Consider the following 26936-nt stretch of genomic DNA (forward strand, 5'->3'; position numbering starts at 1 on the left):
TTACATAAATCTTGTTTTATCCTCTGAATTTTGACATAACATAAGATTCACATTATTCCATAATGTATTTCAAGTAGACATTGAAAAAATATATAAAATAATCATGTTAAAACACAATAATTTGACTCCCTTTTCATGTTAAGGATAAATTGGTATAACATTTTAAGATTTAAGAGTCAGGATGGAGAAGTTAAGAAACTTAGAACCAATTTCAAATTCATAATCAAACATTTAAATAGATAAAAGCTCTCATGAGGTGTTTTTTCCCAAAAAAATGAACCCAACCTATTGCAAAATGTAATTTTTGTTTTCATGACCGACATTACATGCTCATGCATTTCAGATCCAAAGTACGCATCGTCCCGTTTACCATTTTTGCTGACTCTTACGAATGAACTCCCCAAATCACATGTTTTGAGAGAAGAACCATCGTAAAGCGCCATCGTAAACGCGCCGCCATAAACAAATCCAGCGGTCTGAAATTTTAATAAAATCCAATAAATCTGCTGCGTCTGATGTAGTGAAGAAGATGACTACATTTTGCTGATTTTGTTAATTTTTTTTAAATTGCTGGGATGTTGTGAAAGCACCTTTTTGTGGGTTTTCCTGCAGGTAATTGTGGCAGTGGGCAGTTTGAATGCAACAGTGGACAGTGCATTGACATCAATTGGAAATGTGACGGAACCAAAGATTGCACGGACGATTCGGATGAGCTCAACTGTCGTGAGTATTGACATCTATATGGGAATCCATTTTTTTTTGGAAAATCTCTTATTTTTTCTTAATTTTCAGCTCCTGCAACGTGCAATTCACAGCAGTTTAAATGTGTAACGAGCGGGGAATGCATCTCCTCCAGTTTCGTCTGTGATGGAGAGAAAGACTGCCAGGATGGTTCGGATGAACAACGAGAATGTGGTATGAAGTATGATTTGATTTTGAAAAAATTCTGTTAGATTTTATGTCTTTTTTTGTGCAATTAAATAGGCAGTCAGACCTGCAGTGCAGACCAGTTCACCTGCCACGAAGGCCAGTGTATCCCTGTCAAATACAAATGCGACCATGTGAAGGATTGTGTGGACAACTCTGATGAAAACAACTGCAGTAAGATAATATAATACACAATTATTAATTTAATACATCACATTTTCAATCAATGTCTGCAATCGATGGAGCGAGATATCCAACCCATTTGACCTAAATTCCCTGTATAGATATTTCAAAAGTTGCATAATTGGAGGTTAAAAGTCGTTTAAAAATCAGATTTTTAAAATCTATGTTTTGTATTTTATAGACTACCCACTCTGCACGGAAAAGACGTGTGCCAATGGCGCTTGTTACAACAACTCTCAGCGTTGCAATGGACTGAAAGACTGCAGAGATGGTTCAGACGAATATAATTGTAGTAAGTTCAGAATTTTATGATTTAATTTGAACACAAGAAAACTCGAGAAAGAAGCAGGCCGAGTTTTTAACAGGTGGATTCCATACGAGTGTCGCTCGAATAGGCAGTGGAAAATGATGTTCCGTGGTTGTCCTCTAGATGTCAGTAATGAGCTCTGCACAATGTATGCTTGTAGAAACGACGAAGATGCGTATCATAAAGTTTCTTATTTTTATTTACATCATAAAAATGGGATTTAGTGAAATATTTAGTTTATATTCTTTAAGGCCCTATTTTAAAACATGTCAAGTGTTATCAAGTTTGCGGCTGGGAAAGTACCAAATTTGATTGCTGCTAACCCGGAAGTTGGTACAGTCCACTAAATGACGCGCACCTGACAATATCATTTGAAAACGTCAACGCTGAACAAATACAACACCCGTAGGAGTTAAAGTTTGTAAAATTATTTTGAAATCAATCTATGAATTCAAATATTATTTTAGTTGTAGTTTGTGGCGGTGTTTTTCGTTCCAAATATTATGCTTACATTGTAAAGTAAAACTATTAATGATTTTAAGCTGCCCTACACCGTATTGGCGTTTGTTTCTTTTCAACGCCACGTGTTTTTTTGTTGTCCTGGAGGTTTTATTTGATAAAGACACGGAAAAAGAAATGGGATCCCAGGTCAGTTCTCAATACATTGTTTATTAGCAAAAGAAAAGACAAAGACTTTCGTGTTCTGAATATAAGTGGGTGTATTTCGCTTACCTATTTTGACCACTAGGGTATAGTAGTGACTACACTGTGTTTCAAGTTAAATGTGGTGTGTAACAAATATAAGACTTGTATGATAAAGGAAAAGAACATGTGATTACTGTGAATAATGTCAATAGGGTTATAAGATGGTGAGAATATACTAATATATATAACAACCGCATGATAATATAGCACCAATAAGTCATATTTATAATCATTGGCTATGTTAATGACTGTCTTGCAGCCACGATTCACTGTCAAAGTCACGAATTTCAGTGTGACAACGGCGTTTGCATCCCCAATTTGTTCTGGTGTGACCACTGGGATAACTGCGGCGACAACAGCGATGAACACAACTGCGGTAAATCAGCTTTTAATATTCAGGTTTGGACTTGAAACGGCTTAGGTGAGCCTACCTGTTTTCTTTGGTAGTGTACGACACCTGTAGTGGACAGGAGTTCACCTGCACAAGTGGTGCTTGTATTCCTCAACGTTGGGTTTGTGACCAGCTCAATGACTGCGGAGACTTCAGTGATGAAAAAGACTGTGGTAAGGATTGCTCACTTATTCCCGACTTCTTGGACATGTCACTTTCTACAGTTGACAAGTCTGATGCTTGCAGACATTGACTCCCGCGATTGCTACCCTGGCGAGTGGGGCTGCCCGGGTGCCACGGTTTGCATACCTGTAGGGAAAGTTTGCGACCAGAAACCGGATTGTCCAGGTGGAACGGATGAGACCAACTCTACCACTGGCAAGACCTGCAGTAAGGTTTACACACAATACAAACATGGGGGGATCTACCGGGGTGGCATGGGGTGGCAAATGGCACCCCCCCAAAAATGGCTTCTCATTCCAATTGGCACCAATGAAACAAACAGCCAAACAAAAAAACTCCAGTCAATTCACATCTGCCATTTCTTGGAACTAGGGTTGTAACCAATGTTCCCTCTAAGCTGCGCAATTGCGCACTATTGTCTTCTCTGCGCACAGCAAATCATATGGAGCGCACAAAATAAAATCCCATTTATTTTTTATTTTTTTCAAGCTGTGAGGCCTACGCACGAACCACTCATCCGCCGGTCCGCCCATTCATAGATATTAATCATTACATTTTATTATTACTGAATCATTTGTGTAGTAGACATGCACCTCCTTACGGCAGGTGTGATACTGGTGTGTGCCCATAGCGAGCAATGATGATGTTGCTCACACCGGTACTCAGTGTGCTCAGGGAGGTTGTCTTTCTGCCCAGACAAACAAAAAATTAGAGGGAACATTGGTTGTAACAATTAATTGTTTAATTAATATATTGATTCTTTAGTATATTTTAGTATATATATAGTATATATAATCAATATACTATAGAATTAATATACTAATATACCTTCGGAGCTGCTCCGGTAAGTTGTCAGATAAAGCAAACTTACATGATATTAGTTGGTTTTTTTTGCAAATAACTATTTTGATAGTCACATGATGACAGATTATTTTTTTGCAACAAATGGTGTTCTATATATAATGTTATTTACTGTATTTCATTTAGATTATAAGTCGCACCAGCCAAATAATAGAAAATGAAGAGAATCAATATACTATAGAATCAATATAATATAGGATCAAAATACTGATATGTGAAGCACAATAGTTCGATAAAAATGATTACAAATTGTCATTTTGTTCACTTTTTTCATTGAAAATAATCTGTTTCATCAAGAAAATTGTCATACTCATCAAAACGGATCTGTATTTTTTCATTGTTTAGGTAAATTGGAGCTGATTGTGTTAAATGTGTTCATAATTTTGTACTAAATCAATCAAAAGCCCTTTTATTGACTTGTTGCAGAATATCATATCCGAATAATCATTAAATATTTGTCACCTTCAAAAAGTTCCCCCTATACCTCATAAATGTTTAACTAGGTCCGCAAACAAGAATACAAGAATATTCTTAACTTTAATAAAGGATATAAAGTGAAGGTGCAAAGGTTATCTCCACTGTAAGTATTTCTAAGATGGTTTCTTCTTTTTTTTTTTTCTTCGTTTATTGCTACCCTTAAAAACACACAGTTTAACATTAACCTTCCCAAACGACGGCTTCCCACTAAATCCCAGCGCATGACAGCTGTAATTTAGTCAACAAAGAATTATAATAACACATCAGCAGATGATTAAAGCCGTTTAACAGGTCGTGTAAATCACCTGGACTTTTATGGATGTCCCCATCAGGCCTGGAACGATGCTCGGCCTTGAGCTGCGAGCATCTATGCCACGTGTCGCCACAAGGGGGCGCTTGCTACTGCCCTGATGGTTTCATTGTAGGCAATGACAGTCGCTCCTGTGTTGGTAAGATGACGAGTATTATTGGGGTTCTCCGCCACTGCAGAACAACATTTTGATTGAGGATTGTTTTCATGCAGATTACAATGATTGTCAAATCTGGGGGATTTGTGACCAGCTATGCGAAGACCGGCCTGGAACGCATCATTGCAGTTGTACCAGTGGATACGAACTGGAGCAAGGTCATGTCTGCAGGGCCAACCTGTCAGGTACAGTAAAGACCCACTTTGAACATTTTATGCTTATTACAATTATGGCAGGGACTGGCTGGCAAGAATTTTAGGGTGTATTCCGCCTACTATAAATAGTTACCAGCACCCCTGCGGCCCTCGTGAGCATAAGCAGCTTGGGAAATGAATGCATGAATACAATTAGGGTTGTTAATCGATTATGAAATGTACTCACAACTATTTTCATAGTCAATGAATTGATTAGAGATTTTTTGACTTGCATATTTTTCCAAAATCTTTTTTTTTGAGCCTACAAATAGTAACTCTTCTCTTTAATCGTATTTTTTAACGTCATATATTCTAATTTCTGATTTTTTTGTCCTTTTCTGTTTTATTAAGAGTTCATTTTAAAAACAACCGAAAATAAAACAGTTCTATGTTTATTATAATTTTTTATATGGTTAATTTAGGAAATAAAAAGTGGAAATGACATTTTTTTGTATCGTAATCAATTATTTTTCATTTCAAATTAGAAAAGGAAGAAACATTTCCTTATTTTTACTTTTTTCACTTTTAAAATGAATCAGAAACATATTTTTTTAAACATTTTATTTCTTTCCTCTTTCATACTTACTATATTTTATCACGACTATCACAACAAATTGTTGCAACCACTTAAAAAGGCATTTAAAACTATATTAAATGTGTTTTGACGGCTTCCAGTCTTTCCCAATTGAAATGAATTGGACTTCTATTCAACGCTTTTTTAAATTTATTTTTTTTAATTCCCAGATGGCCAGCCGCACATGATTTTCACAGACGGAGGCGACTTGATGATTGCAGACGTACACGGGCGTAACGTTCGGATTCTGGTGCCGGGTCAGGGCAAAGGATCTCTGGTGGGCGTGGCCGATCACAGGCACAGCGAGACCGTCTTTTGGAGCGACACCTATAAAAAGAAGGCAAGCCCCGCCCGGTGACTTTTCATGCCATAAGCGTCATTCTCCTATTTCTGGATCCGTAGGTGTTTTCCGCCAACTACAACGGTGGAAATGTTAAGGAGGTTCTGACAGCGGCAGTTAAAAACGTGCAAAACTTGGCTGTGGATTGGGTCAATTTTAAACTGTACGTTTTGGAGGCGGCGGTGGAGCGCATCGACGCCTGTGACTTTGATGGAGGGAATCGGGTTACGTTGATTGCAGAGAATCTGCTAAGTCCTCATGGACTCGTCTTAGATCCAACAGTTGGGTGGGTTGGTTTGCATGCAGAATGTACAGTGGTACCTCTACATACGAGCTTAATTCGTTCCGGGACTGAGCTCGTATGTCGATCTTCTCGTAACTCAAGCGAACGTTTCCCACTGAAATAACTAAAAACAAATTAATTCGTTCCAACCCTCTGAAAAAACACCAAAAAAAGGATATTGGATTGGAAAAAATATTTTATTTCTTCTAATTCACCATCTATAAACAAAGTAACACATAATTAGTTGTTTAATAGTAATAAAATGTGTTTAATAGAACTAAAATTAGACGGATTAGAGGAGCGGAGGGTACACAGACGGACATAGAAGCAGGCAGGGGACGGTTCAGGGGGACTTTATCCATGGCAACGCACTTGTAACCGAACAAACCAATTTAAATTAACTTGGATTTATATATACAGACACACTCAAACATACTTTTAATGTAGCTTTACATTTTCTTCTGGCCGGGTTAGCTGTTTGCCACGCCTCCACCCTCACGTTCGCTATCGATGGGCTGTTTGCTGTTGTATTCCCTTCAAAACATTCCGAAAATGATGCACACAAATGTCCTCACAATAGGATAACGCACGACCACTTGCAAACGAGAAGTAGTCTTGAATGAGCGATCGCGGGAGCTAACAGGCTAAGGAAGGAATAACAGACTACCCACGTATTGATTGTGGGTAATGAAGTTTTATTCTGAGAAAGGGTGCCATTGGCTATCGGTGTTGTGTGCACGAGTATACTTTATTACCCAGAAAGCCCTCTTTTTGCCTGCGCATGCGTGTTGTGCGTTTTCTGGTCCATGTGTAGGAGAAACTCGTGTGAAGAAATCGTTCAGTGCTCGTAGATATCTGTTATACACGAAAGAGATGCGCCAAAAAAAGACAGTGCGCTACAATGATAAACAGCCTCTCATGTCATGGCCACCTGGCATTCTCGCATCTCGAAATTTTTCTCGTATCTAGAGCGAATTATTTGCCCGAAATTTTCCTCGTATCTCCAGCATCTCGTAGGTAGAGCTGCTCGTATGTAGAGGTACCACTGTATAGCATTTCAAAAGGCAAAACAGTTCTACATGTATGATACCTTTGTATTTTTGCAGTTACATGTTCTTCACAGACATGGGCATGAGCAACGAAAACATGAAGCTGGAACGGGCCTTCATGGACGGCAGCAACCGCGTGGAGTTAGTCAAGAGTCGGCTGGGCACGCCGACTGGAATCACCCTGGATATCATCACCAAGCGGGTCTACTGGTCCGACAGCCATTTTGACACAGTCGAGACGGTCACTTATCATGGTTTGAACAGGTGAACGTCACACTGTGCTTCTTTCTCATGGGGAAATCGCTCACGTTCAACGGTTGCGGTCCATGCAGGAAAGTCGTGCTCAACGGGGGAACGCGGGCGCCGCATCCCTTTGGATTGGCCGTCTTTGAGAACCATGTTTTCTTTACGGATTGGACCAAGATGGGTGTGGTGAGAGCCAACCGCTTCAACGGCAGTGACCCGACATTTCTGTATCGGACCGCCAATCGACCTGGACACCTTGTGGTCTCCCACACGGTGCTGCAGCCCATCGGTAAGCGCCACCAGAACTTTTTTTTTTAGCTGGCAGTGACTATATAAATGGGTCTGATTGAATCGGTTCCATAGTGATCAACCCGTGCGGGCGCCACAACGGTGGCTGTCAGCATATTTGCGTCCTGAGCCACCGCACTGACAACGGTGGGCTGGGGTACCGATGTAAGTGTCGCTACGGTTACGACTTGCAGTCGGATCTTCGGAGCTGCTCCGGTAAGTTGTCAGATAAAGCAAACTTACATGATATTAGTTGCGTTTTTTTTGCAAATAACTATTTTGATAGTCACATGATGACAGATTATTTTTTTGCAACAAATGGTATTCTATATATAATGTGTTATTTACCGTATTTCATTTAGATTGTAAGTCGCACCAGCCAAATAATAGAAAATGCAGAGAAAAAATATGTGTATAAGTCACAGTTTTAGGGTGGCAATTTTTGTTTTATATGAAACCAAGAACAAACTGAATTAACAATCATAAATTGGAGAACAACTTTTAACAAAACCGTTTTCAGATAATTATAACCAAAAAACAACAACAACATAACGGACTATCGGTGATCAGAGAAAAAAAACACATTAGTTGCAGGCCCAGGCAAACTATGGAAAAAATATTATGGATATATAATTTACATTTTGTATGGAAACATGTATTGGAAACTATACACTGAGAAAATCTGAATACTAATAATTATTATTTGGATATTACTATACATCAAAAATAGTAACTACAGAACAAATTACTGCTTTTATTATTTTTATTTCATATTTTTAAATAAATATTTTTCACCCTTTTGTGGTTTTTCTATTTAACAAAATAAGAGCACATTTACTATTAACTCATTAATTCCCATTGATAGTTTCGGCCATAAAGTGTAACAAAAATGACTCAAATTGACATAAAATACTGTTTTTAACTCATTAGATTCCATTGACTTCAACATAAACCATTTTGCAGTGGTCAAATTGTATTGGACGTCTTCCGCCATCTATGGCAGTAAAACATGACCCATCAAAGTAGAAATGGATTTAGAGTCGATCCGCGGCAATTTAGAACAAAATACATGTTTAATCTATGAAAATAGCACTCATTTTTGGCTTTTTCTTGTCAAACAGAGGTACAGAACTTTTTGCTTTTGGCCACTCAAATGGCTTTGCGAGGGATCCCGCTGGGGGTCTCCCTGCAGGACGTCACCCTTCCCCTCACAGGCCTCGGCTCGTCATTTTCCGGCTCGGCCGTGGAGTTTGACGGCAAAGAGAAGGTTCTCTTCTACAGTGACCGGTCCCGGGGAACGGTTTATAAATCCACTTTAAATGGGAGCAGTAAGTAAGCATGATGGCAAATGGCCGACAGAATGGACATTGACTTCTTTCCACTCTCAGTTCAGGAGATCTTAACCAGCTACAGGGCTTCCGTGGACGCCATGGCCTATGACTGGACCTCCAAAGTTTTGTTCTGGTCTTCGGGATCCTACCGCACGATCGTGGCCTTCAAAATCACAGACAAGTCCAGGCGGGACATCGTGAACGGGTTGAGGAACCCAAAAGGAATCGCAGTGCATCCTGGTGCTGGGTTAGTCGTCATTTGGATCCAAAACTTAATATTGTTTACCCACCACAAATGAAGAAATTACATCAAAATATGTTCTCGTCTGTAGCTACTTGTTCTGGTCCGACTGGTATCGTCCAGCGGTCATCATGAGGAGCTTCACCGATGGCAGCAACGCAGTCCCGTTGGTCAACACGACCCTCGGATGGCCGTACGGACTCGCCCTCGACTATGTGTAAGTTTGAACCCGATGCCACATTGCACAATGCGGAATCATTTATTCATAAATCTTGTTTTTGCACAGACAAAATCGCTTGTACTGGGTGGACGCGCTCTTCGATCAGATTTCTCACGTTAACTTTGACGGAAACAACAGAGAGACATTCAGCAATCTTGGACAGATCACTAATCCGTACTCCATGACTCTTTTTTCAGGTCTGTCTTATTATAATCCTTTATTTTTCAACCGAAATGTAAAATTATGAAAAGTTTCACTTCCACCCTGGGCAAAACTGAACAGGAAACATAACACATTTTAATTTATTTGTACCCCTCAGACTTCTTGTACGTCGCCGATACCAGAACCAGAGCAGTTTACCAGATGCGGAAAAGGGACGGCGGCAGAATCCAAACCATCAGAGAAGGAATCAACGACATTATGAACATTAAAGCTTACACAGCTGACCTCCACAGCAGTGAGTCTTGACGAGATTTTCCCAAAAAACACAACCCGAGGTCCGATACGCTTTCCCATCTTAGGCATCACTTCTCGCTGTGATTCGGTGCCCAACGGGCGCTGCAGCCACTTCTGCTTCCCAACGCCGTCCTTCTCCCGTGTATGCGGGTGTCCGTATGGCATGAAGTTGCAGACCAATCAGCAGGACTGCGTCAAGGACGACAGCGTCCCTCCACCGGACGACAACTGCGGGGATTACTCTTTTGAGTGCGATGAGGGACGATGCCACCCCAACTCCTATCTCTGCGACGGATATTTGGACTGTGTGGATAAGTCGGATGAAGCCAACTGCACTAATATTGGTAAAATAAAATATATTTGAGAAGGCAAATTTATTTGTATAGTCCAATTAAACACAATGTGCTTCACATCACATTAAAATCAGCAAGAAACTAAACAAAAAGAGTCAATTAGGAAATAGAATTACAGTAATCCCTCGATTATCGCGGCTTCACTTATTACAAATTCACTACTTCACGATTTTTTTCTGCTATTAATTTATTTAATTTTGTATTTTTATTTTATTTATTTTTTTTGAGTTAACAAAAATGTAAAAATCCACGCTGAAACTCGTAAGCGGAAGCCACTCTTGCTACTAAGAAAAAAAACGTTATAATAGGGGTGAACCTACTTTGCGATTTTTCGATTATCGTGGCCACATTAACCGCAATATTCGAGGGATTACTGCAAATACTCTGAAGATTAAAATCAGAAAGAAACAGTAAAAACGACTAATAACAGAAACAGTAAGGGGCAGAGCTAAATAAATATTTCTTGTTTAGCGACTGGGTGGTTTTCTGAGGGGTGTATTTAATGATGGTATAATACATTATCGTTTCTCCTTTGTCTTTTTTGGTCATAGTAGACCGCAAATAATACTTTATGGACTTTAAAAATGAAAAACTGCTCACAGAATCCACTACTGACAGACAAATGCTATTTTACACAGCATAAATAGGCCTTAAAAACATCCTCGTTATGGTTTTCAAAAATTATTTTAGCCCTTTTTTTTCTTATGGTTGTTTCACCGCAAGTAGCACCCTTGTTTTTTGAGGGAGGGTAAAACCTAACTTTCACCATTTTTTGAAAATAACGGTATTGTATACTAATGGGTTACCTGTCTTTTAGGATCGACCTGCTCGCCCTATGCCTTCACCTGCGACAACAGGCACTGCATCCAGCCCGGGTGGCGCTGCGACGGCACCGACGACTGCGGCGACGGCTCAGACGAAGCCGGCTGTCCTACCAACGTGCCCACCACCTGTTGGGCTGGCGCCTTCACCTGCGATAATCACAACTGCATATACAAATCGTGGCTGTGCGACGGCGACAACGACTGCGGGGACGGTTCAGACGAGCAGAACTGCAGTAAGTGGCATTTTGTCCAAAATGGCCTCCGTAAGAAACGATGAAATTGTAATCATGCAACTTTTTGACTATTACAGATGGAACTGCCACAACGTGCGGTCCGGCCTACTTCCTATGTCCCGACCACCGCTGTATATTCAACAGCTACGTGTGCGACGGAGACCAAGACTGTTTAGATGGCGCAGATGAGGAAAATTGCGGTAAAAAGAACTTAATTGCCTGTTGTAGTTCTTTTTGACAACTTTTTATCTCTTTCTTCCCAACAAAGAGTTTTCCTGTCCTTCCTATGAATTTTCCTGTGCCAGTGGAGACCAGTGCATCAGCAGTAGTTATCGCTGCGACGGTGTTTTTGATTGCAAGGATCGTTCCGACGAACGAGACTGTCGTAAGTTTTATATCATTTACGGAAACGCTGACACAATGAATGAGTAAATGGAAAATAGTCTCTTTTTTATCATGACATTTAATATTCATTTCCTACATTTTTTTCCCAAACTGTCAATGTGTGCTTTGAGTGAAACTACTGCTTTTTATGACAGTAATAGAGCATTTCTTGAGGGGCTACTTGCAGGGCTCGGTTTAATACAAAAATAATAGTAGTCCTTTACTGGTTGCATTATTTTTACCTTTATTTTACTGGTAAAAAAAATCTAGTAATCGGTATCGGCAAAACATTTAAAAAAAAAAAAAGTATTGTATCGGAAGTCAAAATATCTGCATAGCCGCATCCCAAATAGAGTACTATATAGATTTAGATATTATTTTTTAGCCGACTAATCACAAAAGTTTTTGGTGGTCACAATACGATAATCAAGTGACATAATGAAATATTCAACATAAATTAGATATGGTAGTGTTTGGTGGCATCCCTACTTAAGACTGAGATTTACTTTTAATGTGTGTGTCTGCCCTTAAGCAACTCGGGGTCCCGGCTTGTGCCACGACCACGAGTTCCAATGTCAAACCGACGGATTCTGCATCCCGGCCGACTGGGAGTGCGACGGCCACCCCGATTGCGAGGACGCATCCGACGAGCACATGAACTGCCCTGCTGTAACTTGCTCTGCCAGCTACTTCCAGTGCCCCAACAAGATGTGCATCCCAAACGACTGGTTGTGTGATGGCGAAAACGATTGTCGGGACAATAGCGACGAGCAGAACTGTCCCACGCCGCCATTCACGTGTCCCAAAGGCCAGTGGATGTGTCCCACCGACCAGGTGTGCATTGAGCAAGACAAATTGTGCGACGGACAGAAGGACTGCCCGAACGGAGCCGATGAGTCACCCATTTGCAGTGAGTTTTTTGACAGAAACGAGACTTAAAGTTGAAAATATATGCAATACCCTAAATGACCCTTTGGTTGCCATTAGTGTTGATAGAAAAACCTGAATTAATATAAGATAAATAAGGTAGAAAAAACATCTTTAATTAGTTTTATTGTTTTATAATTTGTAAATTAGATTACAAATAGAGAATAAACATTTAATTATCTTCATTGATTTTTAATTTTGTTAGTTATACTTTCTTTGACTATATATTTCAGTTTTTTTATTTTATATATATTTCTGCTTATGTATGCATTAATTCTTCATTATTCTTTACATAAAATTATATAAATGTTAAATTTAAATAATATTTCAAATTAAGAAAGCCCAGTAAATTGTGAAAGAGCATATATGCTTTTTTTTTTGTTTGATCGTTACTATTTTTGTATTTTCAAAAAAACAAAGGAAAGCAGTAAATGTTTTTTTTTCCCCAATGAACTTTAATTTATTTTATTGTATTGCCTGAAGAGTACTTGCTAGGGATATTTCTTGGGTGGGACTTAAAAAATCTGTGACTGTGTGAGAAGGGTATTCACAAATGATCATTTTAGACATTTTGCCATTTCTCCAAAGATGAAGGAGATTGCATGCTGAACAACGGCGGCTGCAGTGACATCTGCATCCAAGGACCATTCGGGGCCGAGTGCATGTGTTCGCCGGGTTTCCAGCTGCTCAACGATTCCAAAACGTGTGAGGACATCAACGAGTGTCTCATCCCGGGCTTCTGTAGCCAGGAGTGCTACAACGAGAGAGGAAGCTTCCGCTGTTACTGCTCCGGAGGTTACCTCTTGGAGCCGGACAACCGCACCTGCAAAGCCGTTGGTGAGCCTCATCAGCTTTCAGTTTTTGTGCACAAATCCTTAGATGGAAAAGGGAAAACAAAAGGTTGGGTGTAGGGAAAAATACACTTGAGCAAAGGGCTGTGAAACTCATGTTTGTCATGTCTGCCGTCCAACGGTTGTCATTATTTTTTGAATATTTACAACTAATTAATCACAAAATCAATTCACAGCCATTTTGATAATCGACGAATGGCTTAGAAACAGTATTAACCTAGAGCACATGTGTCAAAGTGGCGGCCCGGGGGCCAAATCTGGCCCGCCGCATCATTTTGTGTGGCCCGGGAAAGTAAATCATGAGTGCCGACTTTCTGTTTTAGGATCAAATTCAAATGAAGAGTATAGATGTATATTAAATTTCCTGATTTTCCCGCTTTTAAATCAATAATTGTAATTTTTTAATCAAGTTGTTCTGTGTTTTTAGTTCAAAAATCATCTTGTAAAATCTAAAAATATATTTAAAAAAGCTAAAATAAACATTGTTTTAGATCTATAAAAAAACTGAACAGTCAAGTTCTTTTAATCCAGTTCTTTTAATCCATTTATAAAAAACAAATCTAAATATTATATCTAAAATTGTCCGGCCCACATGAAATCGAGTTGACGTTAACGCGGCCCGCGAACCAACCCAAGTCTGACAACCCTGACCTTGAGGCTGTCATCGTCTCTGTTTTTTTGACTCCACATATTTTTTTAAAATGCACTATTTATTGATTTTTTGGTTCTTTTTTGTAGTTTTTTAATTTTATGATTTTCACATTTTTACTTTATATTTTCAGTTATATTTTTTATATGTAGTATTTTTGTACCTATACAAATTCTTCATGTTTGCTTGCTTAATGTAAACTCAAGGTGTAAAACTTATTCAATATTGTCTGATGATTTACTTTGATGGTTACCACAAAATGATGTGAATGGATGGATTGGCCCTCAGACCTAATGTTGCATACTAGCAAAACCTTCCATTTAAAATTGACAGACTAGCTCATCTTGCTCTTTTAGATCCTCTGGCAGCGGTGCTTCTGGTAGCCAAGCGCAGCCAGATCATCGGGAACAGGATCCACGCCAAGCCGCCTACTGTCAGACCGGTGGTGAGCGGTTCAAACATTGTGACCGTAGACTTTGACCGCGTGACCTCCAGGATCTACTGGGCCGATGCTTCCCAAAAAAAGATATGGAGTGCCTACCAGAACGGAACTGGGAAACAACAAGTAGGTTTTTTCCAGCCTGCCGCCTAATATTGCGTGTCCCACAAAGATAGATCATATCGACAATCATATTTTATTGCTAAAATAAAAATTTAGTATGTAGAATTTCTTTAGTCAAAAACGTTTTTTTTTGTTTTCAATTAAGTTTTTAGTTAAATCCCCAAATATTTTTTTTATTTGTATTGTATTTTAAGTTAAAATACATTTCTATTGGCTTTTCTAATAAAAGTGTAGTAAATAGTACTTGTGAATTCATTTTAAGGTTGTCTGACAGTGAGGTTAATAGCAATTAATCTCACACAAATATTCAATATTAAATAATGTAATCATACATATAGCAAATATAAAAAAAAAATAACTACATTTTCCTTTTTTTAAATTAAAAACAGATAAAATAAGATACATTAAACAAAAGTATTTAGTGTTTCTCAACCATTTTCATTTATTGTTTACATTCATCCCTCTTCCGAACCGGTTATCCTCACAAGAGTCGCAGGGGGGTGCTGGAGCAAATCCCAGCTAACTATCTATTATTTTTACAAGTAAAGAAAAAAATCTTATTTAGAGTATCAAAATGGTTTGGGAAAATTTTAATAGACATATGAAAGTTCATTGACTAATCAATCAGTCAATTATAGTAATTATGACAGCCCTATTTCAGCTGCCATTGACGTCCAATCCATGTTGACTGCAACATTTGTTTACCAGTAAAATGGATCAGATGTCTCTCACCCCTAAATTGGTTTAAAAATTTATTTCGGTCAACATAATTTCCTAACAAAGCAAACAAAAATTACAAAATGGCTGATTGCGATGTGCCTGTCACTCCAGATTTTCTCCACTGGTCTAATGGTACCAGAAAGCATCGCAGTGGACTGGGTGGCCAGGAACCTGTACTGGACCGACTCTGTGATGGAGAACATCGAGGTGTCCACTCTGGACGGTCGCTTCCGAAAAGTTCTCCTCACTAAAAACGTCACGAGCCCCCGTGGCCTCGTCTTAGACCCACGCAACCAGTAAGTGTGGTCATAACCGTGTGAGTAGTTGATTGAGTGATTAAATTATTACTCTTAGTAGTGCTGCACAATATGATGAAATATATTGCCTAAACGAAATTGAACTTTAAATTGACATTTTTCGTCATTACCGCCCCAAAAAATTTTCCTTCAAATTTTGGCTAGCAGGTGGCCGCCAATTTGCGCTGACGTTATATCGATAGACTTCGTATGGATTTGTTTTATCCCACAATTTGGCCTCGAGGTGTCCCTCTTTTCACTAAATACAAGATGTCAAAGTGGCGGCCCGGGGGCCAAATCTGGCCTGCCGCATCATTTTGTGCGGCCTGAGAAAGTAAATGATGAGTGATTTAGGATCAAATTTAAATGATAATAGATGTACATTACGTTTCCTGATTTTCCCCTTTTTAAAAACCATTACTGCAATTTTTTCATCCAATTTTTTTCTCTTGTGTTTTTAGTTCAAAAAGCATTTTGTAAAATCTAAAAATAAATATACAAATATTTTCCGTTTTCCACTTTAAAAAATATTTTGTTTCCATTTGAAATAAAAACATGATTAAAAGACATTTTACATTACTAAGAAAAAAAAGATCAAATAAACTGCTTTAGATCTATAAAAACGGACTATTTAGGGCTTTTGATCCAGTTCTTTTAATCCAATTAAATTTTTTAAAAAAAATCTAGATATTAGATCTAAAATGGTCCGGCCCACATGAAATGGAGTTGACGTTAATGCGGCCCGCGAACCAACCTGAGTTTGACACTCTTGACTTAATAGTTAGCCATTTTGCTCCTTCTCTGAGTATAGTAATACTTCCACAATTAAAAATAGCAATACATGTAATTCCTACAGAATACACACTATGCAATTTGTTTTAATATCAGTATTATAATTTGATGTTAAACATTTTTCAAAAGGCAAAAAACGAGTCAGATGTTTAAGTAGATAATTAAATATCTTGTTATCTGAGCAAAAATTGGTATACGAATGTGGTTTTAAGTTTACACTTTAGGTTGCAGCATTTAATATTTATTGCAGGTCAGTTTACGTCCATTCAAAAAGAATTATTTTTAAAAAAAAAGGCCCAAAAATGTCAGATAATCAAAACGCCCTAAAATCATTGTTTGTGAAAAACATCGTAATCATCGTTTCATTTTTTCAACCAATTAAATGAAATTATATTATAGTGAGGCATGTCAATTTCGTAATAAAAAATGGCTTGTATCATGACAGATTATTTGTTCAATTTTAAACATTACTAACTCTTACTCTTACAGTACCAACATGATGTTCTGGTCAGATTGGGGTCAGAATCCAAGGATAGAGAAGGCTTACATGGATGGAAGTCTGAGAGAAGTCATTGTCAGTACAAAGGTCTACTGGCCCAACGGTTTAGCGCTGGACTACACTACACGCAGGGTCTACTTTGCAGACGCTTACCTCAAATATATCGACTACTGCGACTACGACGGGAAGAACCGTCATCAAGTCATGGCCAGCGACACAGTATGTAAAATAGGGCTGCCGCAAAGGATTATTTTGGTAGTCATCTAATTCCGAATGAAATGTGAAATTAGTCGATGTATCAGTTCATATACGTTATTGTTTGCCATTTATAGTGCACAAATCAGTGAATATTTCATACTTCTTCTTTTCTTTTTTTAACAAAAGAACATTTTAAAATTTTAAATGTAAATTTAGTATTTATTTTGTAGTTTTAATGTTTGTTTTTTCCTCCCTTTTATTTTTTTCTTAATAAAAATGAATTGAATCAGTGGCGCTAAAACATGAACATTTGCAGCTTGTCCTGCTGCATGCCATGATTATGTAGATTTTGTTTTTAATTATGTGACTGGAACAAAAACTGATGGACAAGTAGCATAATGATGGTTTTGAATTTAAAAAGGAGGAATGCAACATTTTATTTAGGAAAAAAAGTTTCTGTGGCAACCCTATAAGGTGCGTAGTGCCAAAAAAATCGACATGAAAATTATTAATTTATATGTAGAGAGCTTTGTTTTGCAATATGTCCTCACACCTAAAACACAATCACCATTTATCACCCTTTCCGCGGTTTTCCAGGTTCTTCAGCACCCGCACGGGATGACCGTCTTTGAGGACATTGTCTACTGGTCAGATCGCTACACCAGTAAGGTGATGAGTACCAACAAGTTCCATGGCGGTAACGTCACCACGGTGCTGAACAGCGTGTACCAACCCATGGGCATGGTGATGGATCATCCCGTTAAACAACCTGCAGGTGACCTCTCATACCACATTCCAAAGCTGCCTCCTATTTATTTTGGCTGTAGTTTCACCATAGCTTAGTAGATAACAGCGAACTATTTGGGCTAAGGTCAAACAAGGGTTTTGTATTATTGTTCATTCATTTTCTGAATTGCTTATCCACACAAGGGTGGTGCAGGAGCCTATCCCAGCTAACAATGGGCACCTGGTGGGGGACACCTTAAACCACATGTGTCAAAGTGGCGGCCCAGGGGCCAAATCTGGCCCGCTGCATCATTTTGTGTGGCCCGGGAAAGTAAATCATGAGTGCTGACTTTCTGTTTTAGGATCAAATTAAAATGAAGAGTATAGATGTGTATTAAATTTCCTGATTCCCCCCTTTTAAATCAATAATTGTAATTTTTAATCAATTTTTTTCTGTGTTTTTAGTTCAAAAATCATTTTGTAAAATCTAAAAATATATTTAAAAAAAAGCTAAAATAAACATTGTTTTAGATCTATAAAAAAATGAATATTCAGGGCTTTTAATCCAGTTCTTTTAATCCATTTATTTACAAAAAATCTAAATATTATATCTAAAAGGGTCCGGCCCACGTGAAATCAAGTTGACTTTCCTTGTGCCCTGTGATTGGCTGGCCAACCTGCTTGGTGCCCATAGTTGGCTGGGATTGTCTCCAGCACCCCCTGCGACCCTTGTCGCGATGAATATACATTTTCTCTTTTTATTCTTTTATTATTAGAAAAAATCAAAAATGAGTTAAAAAAAAACAATGCTTAACTTTATTTCAAATATTTTAAAGCTGTTTTCCTTTAAAATAAAATACAAAAATATAATAAACAATTAAAACTATTCAATAAAAGTATATTTACTCTTAGCTATGGCTGCAGCAATTGACCTCAATATTGGCAACCATGAGTTAAGAAACTTCAAAAGATGATTTGGACAATTATTTGGTCAATAATGCCCCTGAATTCTTAATTGACCATCCAAATAGTTTCTGAATTATTTAATAATTGATGACTTAACTCTTTTGATTGCTATTTGTTTTCAATCCAAGTTGCTTTCTCATCATGCTCCGTCAAAGATGAGAGCATTCACGGCCAATCTTTCTAGTTCATATGAATTGGATGTTTGTCTTTGTTAATGATTGATACCCTATTTCATATGCAGCCTTCAATCCATGCCAGGACCATATGTGCAGTCAACTATGCCTGCTGTCAGGCCTCAGGCCAAGATATTACACATGCCACTGTCAGTCTGGATGGAAGCTTGGTGACGACAAACGTACCTGTGTAGAAGGTAGGAGTGAGTTATTTATAAACTTCACTTCACAGTATAGCTGTACGATGCAATGACACATAATGCCAAAACTATATAAATCATTCTCTTTACATTTTACATATCTTACACCATCGCCATATATAGACCTGTTCCTGCAATGTACGTATATTTTAACCAAGAAATGGCGCACAATTTGCGCTGACATTATATTAGTACCACCAATTGGCCAATCTCCACTCAATTGTTACCTTCCCTTACAAACGTAGGTGAGTAATCCATGCAAGACAATTGCAAATATCTACACAGAGCACAGACAACACAATTTGTTCCATTTATTATTAAAGATATTACTCTAAACGTCATAAACAACAGTTTTAAAAGTCAAAATCAATAGTAACAGGTATTAGTTGATAATTACTAGATATCATTACATTTGAGCAAAATATGTACTATGCTACTGTGCCTTCTAGGTTGCAGCAATTCTTGATACATTTAAAGTTTCGGCAGGTCACTGTAATGTCAATCCAAAACTAAATTGGCTGAAGGAAAAGCCATCATAATTGTTGTATGATTCTTCAACAAATAAAATTTTAAATAAGTTAAAAAAATGATTATATGCTGGCATTTTGTGATATAAAATGGCTCATATCGTAATAGCGATATTTTCGCACAACATCATTTCACAGTGTTCTAAGAATCCCCCTGTGGGCTCATTTACAGAGAAAAAACCCTTCTTAATGGTTGTAAGAGATTCCGTGATTTTCGGAATCCCTTTGGACCCGGCCGACACCTCCGAAAACGCAATGGCATCTGTGTCGGGCATCCATCAGGGGCGGGATATCGACTTTGACGACCGCGAGGAGTTTGTCTACTGGGTTCAATCCACTGTGAGTACCCAATCTGGAAAAAAATGACCGTAAATTGCAATTTGTTCCATATTTCCTCGGTTTTGACAGGGCTCGATATGGCGGGTGCACACCAATGGCACCAACAGGTCTCAGTTTGCTCCGGCCGCTCTCATGGGCTCACCGTCGGGGCTGGCTTTCGATTGGATGAGCCGAATAATGTACTATAATAACCCCACTGCTAAATCCATAGAGGTGATTGCACTCATTGTTGTGGCTATTGTGCACACATTTGGATATTTTCCATTTTTTATTGTACCTTTTGTGATATATGATCACTTAAAAGCCAAATCCTTGCTTCAGGTCGTACGCGTTGATGGAAGTCAGTATTATCGGAAAACACTCATTACATCTACCGGGAAACCAGAAGGAGTAGGAAATCCTGTTGGAATTACTGTAGATCCAGCCAGAGGGTAAGGCACCTGTTGTATAATACTATTCTTTTAATAAATGTAACCAAGGCTGCGATTAAGGATTACTTTGATAGCTGAGTGATTAAAAAATATGTATCTTTGCAATTAGTCAATGAACAAGATCGTAAAATCAATAAATCTGATTATTTAGTGTTTATATTGCAGAAATCCGGGACAATATTTTTAAATGACTATTTTTAGTCTTCATATTTTACTTTTGCTAAATATATATTAAAAAAAAAAAATGATTTTTTTATACATTTAAAAAGTAGAAAGGAATATTTACTGTAATGTTTTACATTTGTTTTTATTTCAAAATGTATAATTTAATATTACATTTGTTTTTTATGTCAAAATATATTATATAATATTACATTTGTTTTTTATTTCAAAATATATAATTTAATATTACATTTGTTTTTTATGTCGAAATATTTAATTTAATATTACATTTGTTTTTTAGGTCGAAATACATAAGTTAATATTACATTAGTTTTTTATTTCAAAATATATAATTTAATATTACATTTGTTTTTTATTTCAAAATATATAATTTAATATTACATTTGTTTTTTATTTCAAAATATATAATTTAATATTAAACCTATAAATCATTTCAAAATATAATCAATTAAAAGATTAATAAAAAAGAAATACAATTTGGAAAAGATGATTAAGACAATATTTACTGGTTTTCCCTTTTGTTTTATAAGTAAAATAAGAAAAGGGTTGGAATTAAAACAGTACAAAACTAAGGAATATTTATCGTTTCTTTTGTCAATCTTTTATTAATCTATCTGTATCTGTCAATGGCACTTAAAAAAACAATATACATGCTTTTAATTAAAGTTTTCCTAATTATAACATACTCTGTGAATAATGTGGCACTATTGAGTTAATAGGGAAAAGTGTCTTTGGGCAATTCTGAGATTATCTCCAATGATAATGACTACTATTAAGATTATTCGACTCATTTGACAATTAATGATTGTTTTTCAGTGAGATGATTCTTAATGTAACAATGCGGATAAAACCACTGGTCGAAATTGTCATTGTGCTACAGGAAACTATTCTGGACTGACTCTGGGTCAGACAGTGGGGTGCCTTCCAAAATTGCCAGTGCTGACATGGATGGGAGCAATCTGACCAACCTCTACACGGGAAACCTGGCAAATGTCGGCTACATAGCTGCCGATATTTCAACCAGGAAGCTTTACTGGGCTGTGTCGGGCTCAGGAGTGGTATGTCAATATGATGCAAACTTTTTGATTTCTATATTTTTGTTCTAACATCCCTTATTATATTCTTTATAGATTGAGAGTGGCACAATGGATGGAGCGAGCCGAGTAACAGTAGTCAGTGGCCTGTCCAGCCCGTGCGGATTGGCCATTTACCAGAGCCATCTCTATTACACGGATGTTGACTACGAGGTCATCGAGAGGGTGGACAAAGACACGGGCGCCAACATGGTTATGATGAGGAGTGGTTTGGCCCAACTGCGTTCCATCAAAGTGCACGCCAGAGACCGTAGGTGGATTTCTACTTTATGACGTTTTAGAAATGCTGAAGTGCAAGTGATGAAAATCTTAAATTCTTAAAGCAACAGGCAATAAATCCATTGAACTCATTGTTGCCTGAGTTTAAATTGAACAATGGAGATGGGTTCTAACCAATGTTCCCTCTAAGCTGCGTGCGTGCGCAATTGCGCACTAGTCTCGTCTTCTCTGCGCATAGCAAATAATATGGAGCGCACAAAATAAAATCCCAATTTTTTTATTTTTTATTTTTTACCTGTGAGGCCGACGCGCGAACCACTCATCCACCGGGCCGCCCCATTCATAGATATTAATCATTACATTTTATTATTACTAAATAATGTATGTATGTGCCCATAGCGAGCAATGATGATGTTGCTCACACCGGTACTCAGTGTGCTCAGGGAGGTTGTCTTTCTGCCCAGACAAACGAAAAATTAGAGGGAACATTGGTTCCAACCTTCCTTTTGTGGAGTTTGCATGTTCACTACGTGGCTTTTCTTTGGGTGCTCCGGTTTCAATTCAATTCAATTCCTCCCACATCCCAAAAACATGCAGAGTAGGAGGATTGAACACTTGGTTGTCTATCTTCGTGTGCCCTCCGATTGGCTGGCAACCAATTCAGGGTGTCCCTCGCCTACTCCCCATAGTTGGCTGGGATAAGAGCCAGCACCCCCTGCAACCCTTGTGACGATAACTGGTACATAAAATGAATGAAATAAAAAATGATTGAGGAAAGTACAGGAAAATAAGAATGCAATATTACAATATTCAATGGCAGCAAATGAGTTATACACAATTTTTCCCCCTGTGATCAACATGATAAAGGGTCTTGTCTGTCTTTTTAAGAATCAGCGGGGAGCTCAAATGCTTGCAGCGCCAACAACGGAGACTGTCCTCACCTGTGTCTACCCAAACCCAACAACAAAAGGACCTGCGCCTGCACCACTGGCTTCCACCCATCTCCGGATGGCAGGCGTTGCGAGGAGTTTGAATCCTTCGCCGTGGTCTCCACGCCCAAGTACATCCGCGGCTTCCACATCAATAGCTCGGACCATTCGGAGGCCATGGCGCCCATCGGGGGACGTGGGTTGACTTCATGGGTTTCAATGTGGTTTTGCTTAAGATGCTTTTGTGATTTTTATTTTATTTTATTTTCCAGCTTCTTTCAGTGCTAAGGAGGGTTTAGGCCTCCACGTAGAGTCTGGCTACATCTACTGGATTGACAACACCACCTCAACCTCCTATAAAGGCATCTACAGAAGCAAAACAGATGGATCTAACGTTCAAAAAGTGGTCTCAACTGGAATTGGCAGAGGAGGCATCCACGGCATTGCAGTGGACTGGGTTGCCAGTAAGAAATATCATTTTCTTGTATTTAGGAATAAGATATTTGTATATTGAGATATTTGTTAACCTGGGGTATCACAAATAAATAGCTTGATTAGTTGCTGATTATTTTTACATTCACTAGTTAGATAATTGGTTCGTACTTATATAAATTGTTTTTTGTTGTTGTTTACATTACAGAAATCAGGGAATATTTAGTTTTCTATAATTGAAAAATAATTAGATATGTTAAAACAAATATAACAGGTAAAGAGAATATTTATAGTCTTCCTTTTCTCTAAATTAAATCTAAAAAGGAGTGAAGATGAATTTTTATTTGTGAAATGTATTTTTTCATTTAAAAATGTTGCAAACTGAATTTTCATTTTGGAAAAAAAGATTACAATTTAAATTATATTATGATTAGTTGATTTTTTGTAAAGGGAAAATGAAAACCACTTAATGGATAAAAAGAGAATGTTTTTTTTCTTCAACATGTATTGTTAAAATTTAAGTTTAAAAAGAGTACACAAAAACATATTTACTGTTTTGTCGCTTAAAAAAATGAATAGAACCAATTTTAAAACAAATTTTATTTACTGTTGTCGTTTACTGTTAACACTAGATGAGTGAAGAAACTGAAAAAAGAGAACTCAAACGACTGATTAGTTGTCAGTATATGTTTCATTATACTCTATTTCTCGCGTCAAAGTGGCGGCCCGGGGGCCAAATCTGGCCCGCCGCATCATTTTGTGTGGCCCGGGAAAGTAAATCATGAGTGCTGACTTTCTGTTTTAGGATCAAATTAAAACGAAGAGTATAGATGTATATTAAATTTCCTGATATTCCCCCTTTTAATCAATAATTGTAATTTTTTAATCAATTTTTTCTGTGTTTTTAGTTCAAAAATCATTTTGTCAAATCTAAAAATATTTTAAAAAAAAAGCTCAAATAAACATTGTTTTAGATCTATAATAAACTGAATATTCAGGGCTTTTAATCCAGTTCTTTTAATCCATTTATTTACAAAAAATCTAAATATTATATCTAAAATGGTCCGGCCCACGTGAAATCAAGTTGACATTAAAGCGGCCCGCGAACCAACCCGAGTCTGACACCCCTGCTCTATTTCATCTCTTTTTTCTTTACTTAACTCCACAGACAACCTGTACTTCACCAACGTCTTTGAAAGCGAAACCTTCCTGGAAGTGCAGGCCATCAACACCTCGTACCGACTGATCCTCTTTAAGTCCATTAACGACAGACCCCGCGACCTGGCCGTCAACCCCAAACAACGTTACCTTTTCTGGAGCGACTCGGGCCAGACGCCCAAGATCGAGCGTGCCTTGCTGGATGGCACAAACCGCACCGTGCTGGCTTCTGAGAGTCTGATAACTCCTCGCGGCCTCACTGTCGATTACACCAACGATTTCCTCTATTGGACGGATGACAGTCTGGACATGATCTCTCGTATGTATGCGGACGGCTCACAGAGGGAGATTATCCGCTTCGGAAGTCGCTATCCGGCTCCTACGGGGGTCGCAATACTTGGAAACATCATGCTGTGGGTGGATAAAAAACTTGGCAAGCTCTTTCAGGCCAGTAAAGAACCAGGCAACCTTAACCAGTCAGAGGTGAGAGATCAACCAGGGTCCGAAGTTGAATAGAACTCATTGGCTGCTATTGGTGGCAGTAGACGTTAAATTATTTGAACCGGAGATTGCTAGCAGCGATTGAAGATTGTAAGTTTTTGCTAATTAAAATGCCCCTAAAAATATTCTCTAATTATGTAATTCTTTTAAATATTTGGTTTTATTCTATAGTTTTCCCAAATGTAACTTAAATTTTATTTTTAATATTTAATTTGTGTATGTATACACACAAATGTATAAAAATGTAAATATTCTCCTCCTATTTTGAAATTTCTAATTAGTTTGTAATAACAAAAAAGCTTAAAAAATAGATACTTACACTTTATCTTTAAAATTGAATTTCAAATAAAACCAAAATGCAAAAAATTATATATTTTTCAAGTACATTTGAAGGTTGTAACTTTTTGCTCATTAAAATGCCCCTAAAAATATTCTCTAAATATGTAATTATTTTATATATTTGATTTTATTCTATAGTTTTCCCAAATCTAACTTAAATTGTATTTTTAATATTTAATTTGTGTATATATACACTCACAAATATATAAAAATGTAAATATTTTCCTATTTTGAAATTTCTTATTAGCTTGTAATAACAAAAAAGCTTAAACAAATACACTTTTTCACTATCTTAAAAATTGAAATTCAAATAAAACAAAAATGCAAAAAATTATATATTTTTCAAGTACATTGCCGTGAAAACAACAAAATACTTAACACACGTATGCTGTCTTTAGGTCATCAGGGACAACCTGGTCGGCGTCTCGGATGTACTCATCTTCGACCCCCACGTCCAGCCTTTAGCGGCCCACCAGGTGGGCTTCAACCCCTGCCACGAGGACAACGGCCGCTGCCAGCAACTCTGTTTCGCCATTCCAAACCAGGACCAGCCAAAATGCGCCTGCGCTCACGGCTCTCTCCTCAATAACGGCGTCACGTGTGGCTACGGCCAAGACGATTTTCTCATTTTCACCACGGACTACACACTAAACAGCATGAGGCTGGACCCGCAGGATCACAGCACCCCTTTCCCTCCGTTTCAACTGGGCTATAACTTGAAAGGATTGGATTTTGACTATAAAGAGAGGCGGGTTTTCTTCACCCAATACAAGGGTTTACGAAAAAGCGTCATTGGTTACATCACCACCACATCTGTCGGTAGCTCACCAACCATCATTGCTTCAGGTGAGTTAAACACAGAGGACACTGTTTTCATGTGTGGTGTAGTGCTGCTACAATCAGTCGACTAATTAACCACTAATCGATTACGAACTCATTCGCTGACATTGATATTCATAGGTGTCAAAAGTGTTTAAACTGGGATGGTTGGCGTTGAATGATGTTTCAATGCCATTGACAGCAATAGACGTCCTATCCATTTGAACTGGATTGCTGCTACAATCAGTCGACTAATTAACCACTAATCGATTATTAACTCATTCACTGACATTGATATTCATAGCTGTCAAAACTGTTTTAACTGGGATGGTTGGCGTTGAAGGATGTTTCAATGCCATTGACAGCAATAGATGTCCAATCCAAAATTGATTACATGCCAATGACAACGTTAAAGCCGATTGAACATTGGAAAAGTAGTTACTTAAAAATAGATGTACTATATGCTCTATTGAAGCAATATTTTTTTAGATTTCTAATATTACTTTAAAAATAAAAAATGTATATATTACATTATATACATATAACATTCTCTGATTTCTGAAAATAATCGGTAAAAAAAAATCAGAGTAATTGACTCATCATAAAAATATTCTGTGATTAGTGGACTGTCCAAATAATTATTTGTGTTCACCCTATTCCAGTGTAAAGTCTTTTTAACCAAACCTCACGTCATCTCACTTTTTGACCCAATTCCCCTGTCAGATTTGGACAATCCCGAAGGCTTGGCGTACGACTGGGTCAACAAACGTGTCTACTTCACCGACTACTATGATAAAAATGTGCAGTCCATGGGCTTGGAGGGAATCAACCGCACAATCATCGCCCGTGCAAACCGTCCCAGAGCTATCGTCGTGGATCCTTGCTATGG

General features: G+C 37.8%; 1 protein-coding gene across 1 annotated transcript in view; it reads left to right on the forward strand.

The window, feature by feature from the left end:
* lrp2b (low density lipoprotein receptor-related protein 2b) overlaps positions 1-26936 on the forward strand; it is a 52351-nt gene that overhangs the window by 498 nt on the left and 24917 nt on the right. Inside the window, exons 2-41 of the mRNA XM_077625769.1 lie at positions 613-723; positions 793-915; positions 985-1101; positions 1292-1402; positions 2382-2498; positions 2570-2686; positions 2760-2903; positions 4367-4483; positions 4558-4686; positions 5440-5609; positions 5672-5895; positions 6999-7205; positions 7274-7476; positions 7551-7691; positions 8597-8803; positions 8864-9053; positions 9139-9264; positions 9334-9464; positions 9587-9724; positions 9789-10067; positions 10894-11133; positions 11211-11333; positions 11402-11518; positions 12050-12427; positions 13033-13281; positions 14301-14509; positions 15338-15522; positions 16804-17032; positions 17609-17786; positions 18945-19073; positions 19776-19942; positions 20012-20155; positions 20264-20373; positions 21437-21614; positions 21687-21900; positions 22758-22994; positions 23071-23262; positions 24399-24871; positions 25627-26074; positions 26771-26936. Of these exons, the coding sequence (XP_077481895.1) occupies positions 613-723; positions 793-915; positions 985-1101; positions 1292-1402; positions 2382-2498; positions 2570-2686; positions 2760-2903; positions 4367-4483; positions 4558-4686; positions 5440-5609; positions 5672-5895; positions 6999-7205; positions 7274-7476; positions 7551-7691; positions 8597-8803; positions 8864-9053; positions 9139-9264; positions 9334-9464; positions 9587-9724; positions 9789-10067; positions 10894-11133; positions 11211-11333; positions 11402-11518; positions 12050-12427; positions 13033-13281; positions 14301-14509; positions 15338-15522; positions 16804-17032; positions 17609-17786; positions 18945-19073; positions 19776-19942; positions 20012-20155; positions 20264-20373; positions 21437-21614; positions 21687-21900; positions 22758-22994; positions 23071-23262; positions 24399-24871; positions 25627-26074; positions 26771-26936 (7468 nt within the window). The remainder of the gene's footprint in view (positions 1-612; positions 724-792; positions 916-984; positions 1102-1291; positions 1403-2381; positions 2499-2569; positions 2687-2759; positions 2904-4366; positions 4484-4557; positions 4687-5439; positions 5610-5671; positions 5896-6998; positions 7206-7273; positions 7477-7550; positions 7692-8596; positions 8804-8863; positions 9054-9138; positions 9265-9333; positions 9465-9586; positions 9725-9788; positions 10068-10893; positions 11134-11210; positions 11334-11401; positions 11519-12049; positions 12428-13032; positions 13282-14300; positions 14510-15337; positions 15523-16803; positions 17033-17608; positions 17787-18944; positions 19074-19775; positions 19943-20011; positions 20156-20263; positions 20374-21436; positions 21615-21686; positions 21901-22757; positions 22995-23070; positions 23263-24398; positions 24872-25626; positions 26075-26770) is intronic.

The sequence above is a fragment of the Stigmatopora argus genome, chromosome 18 (genome assembly GCF_051989625.1).
Source record: "Stigmatopora argus isolate UIUO_Sarg chromosome 18, RoL_Sarg_1.0, whole genome shotgun sequence".
NCBI lineage: Eukaryota > Metazoa > Chordata > Actinopteri > Syngnathiformes > Syngnathidae > Stigmatopora > Stigmatopora argus.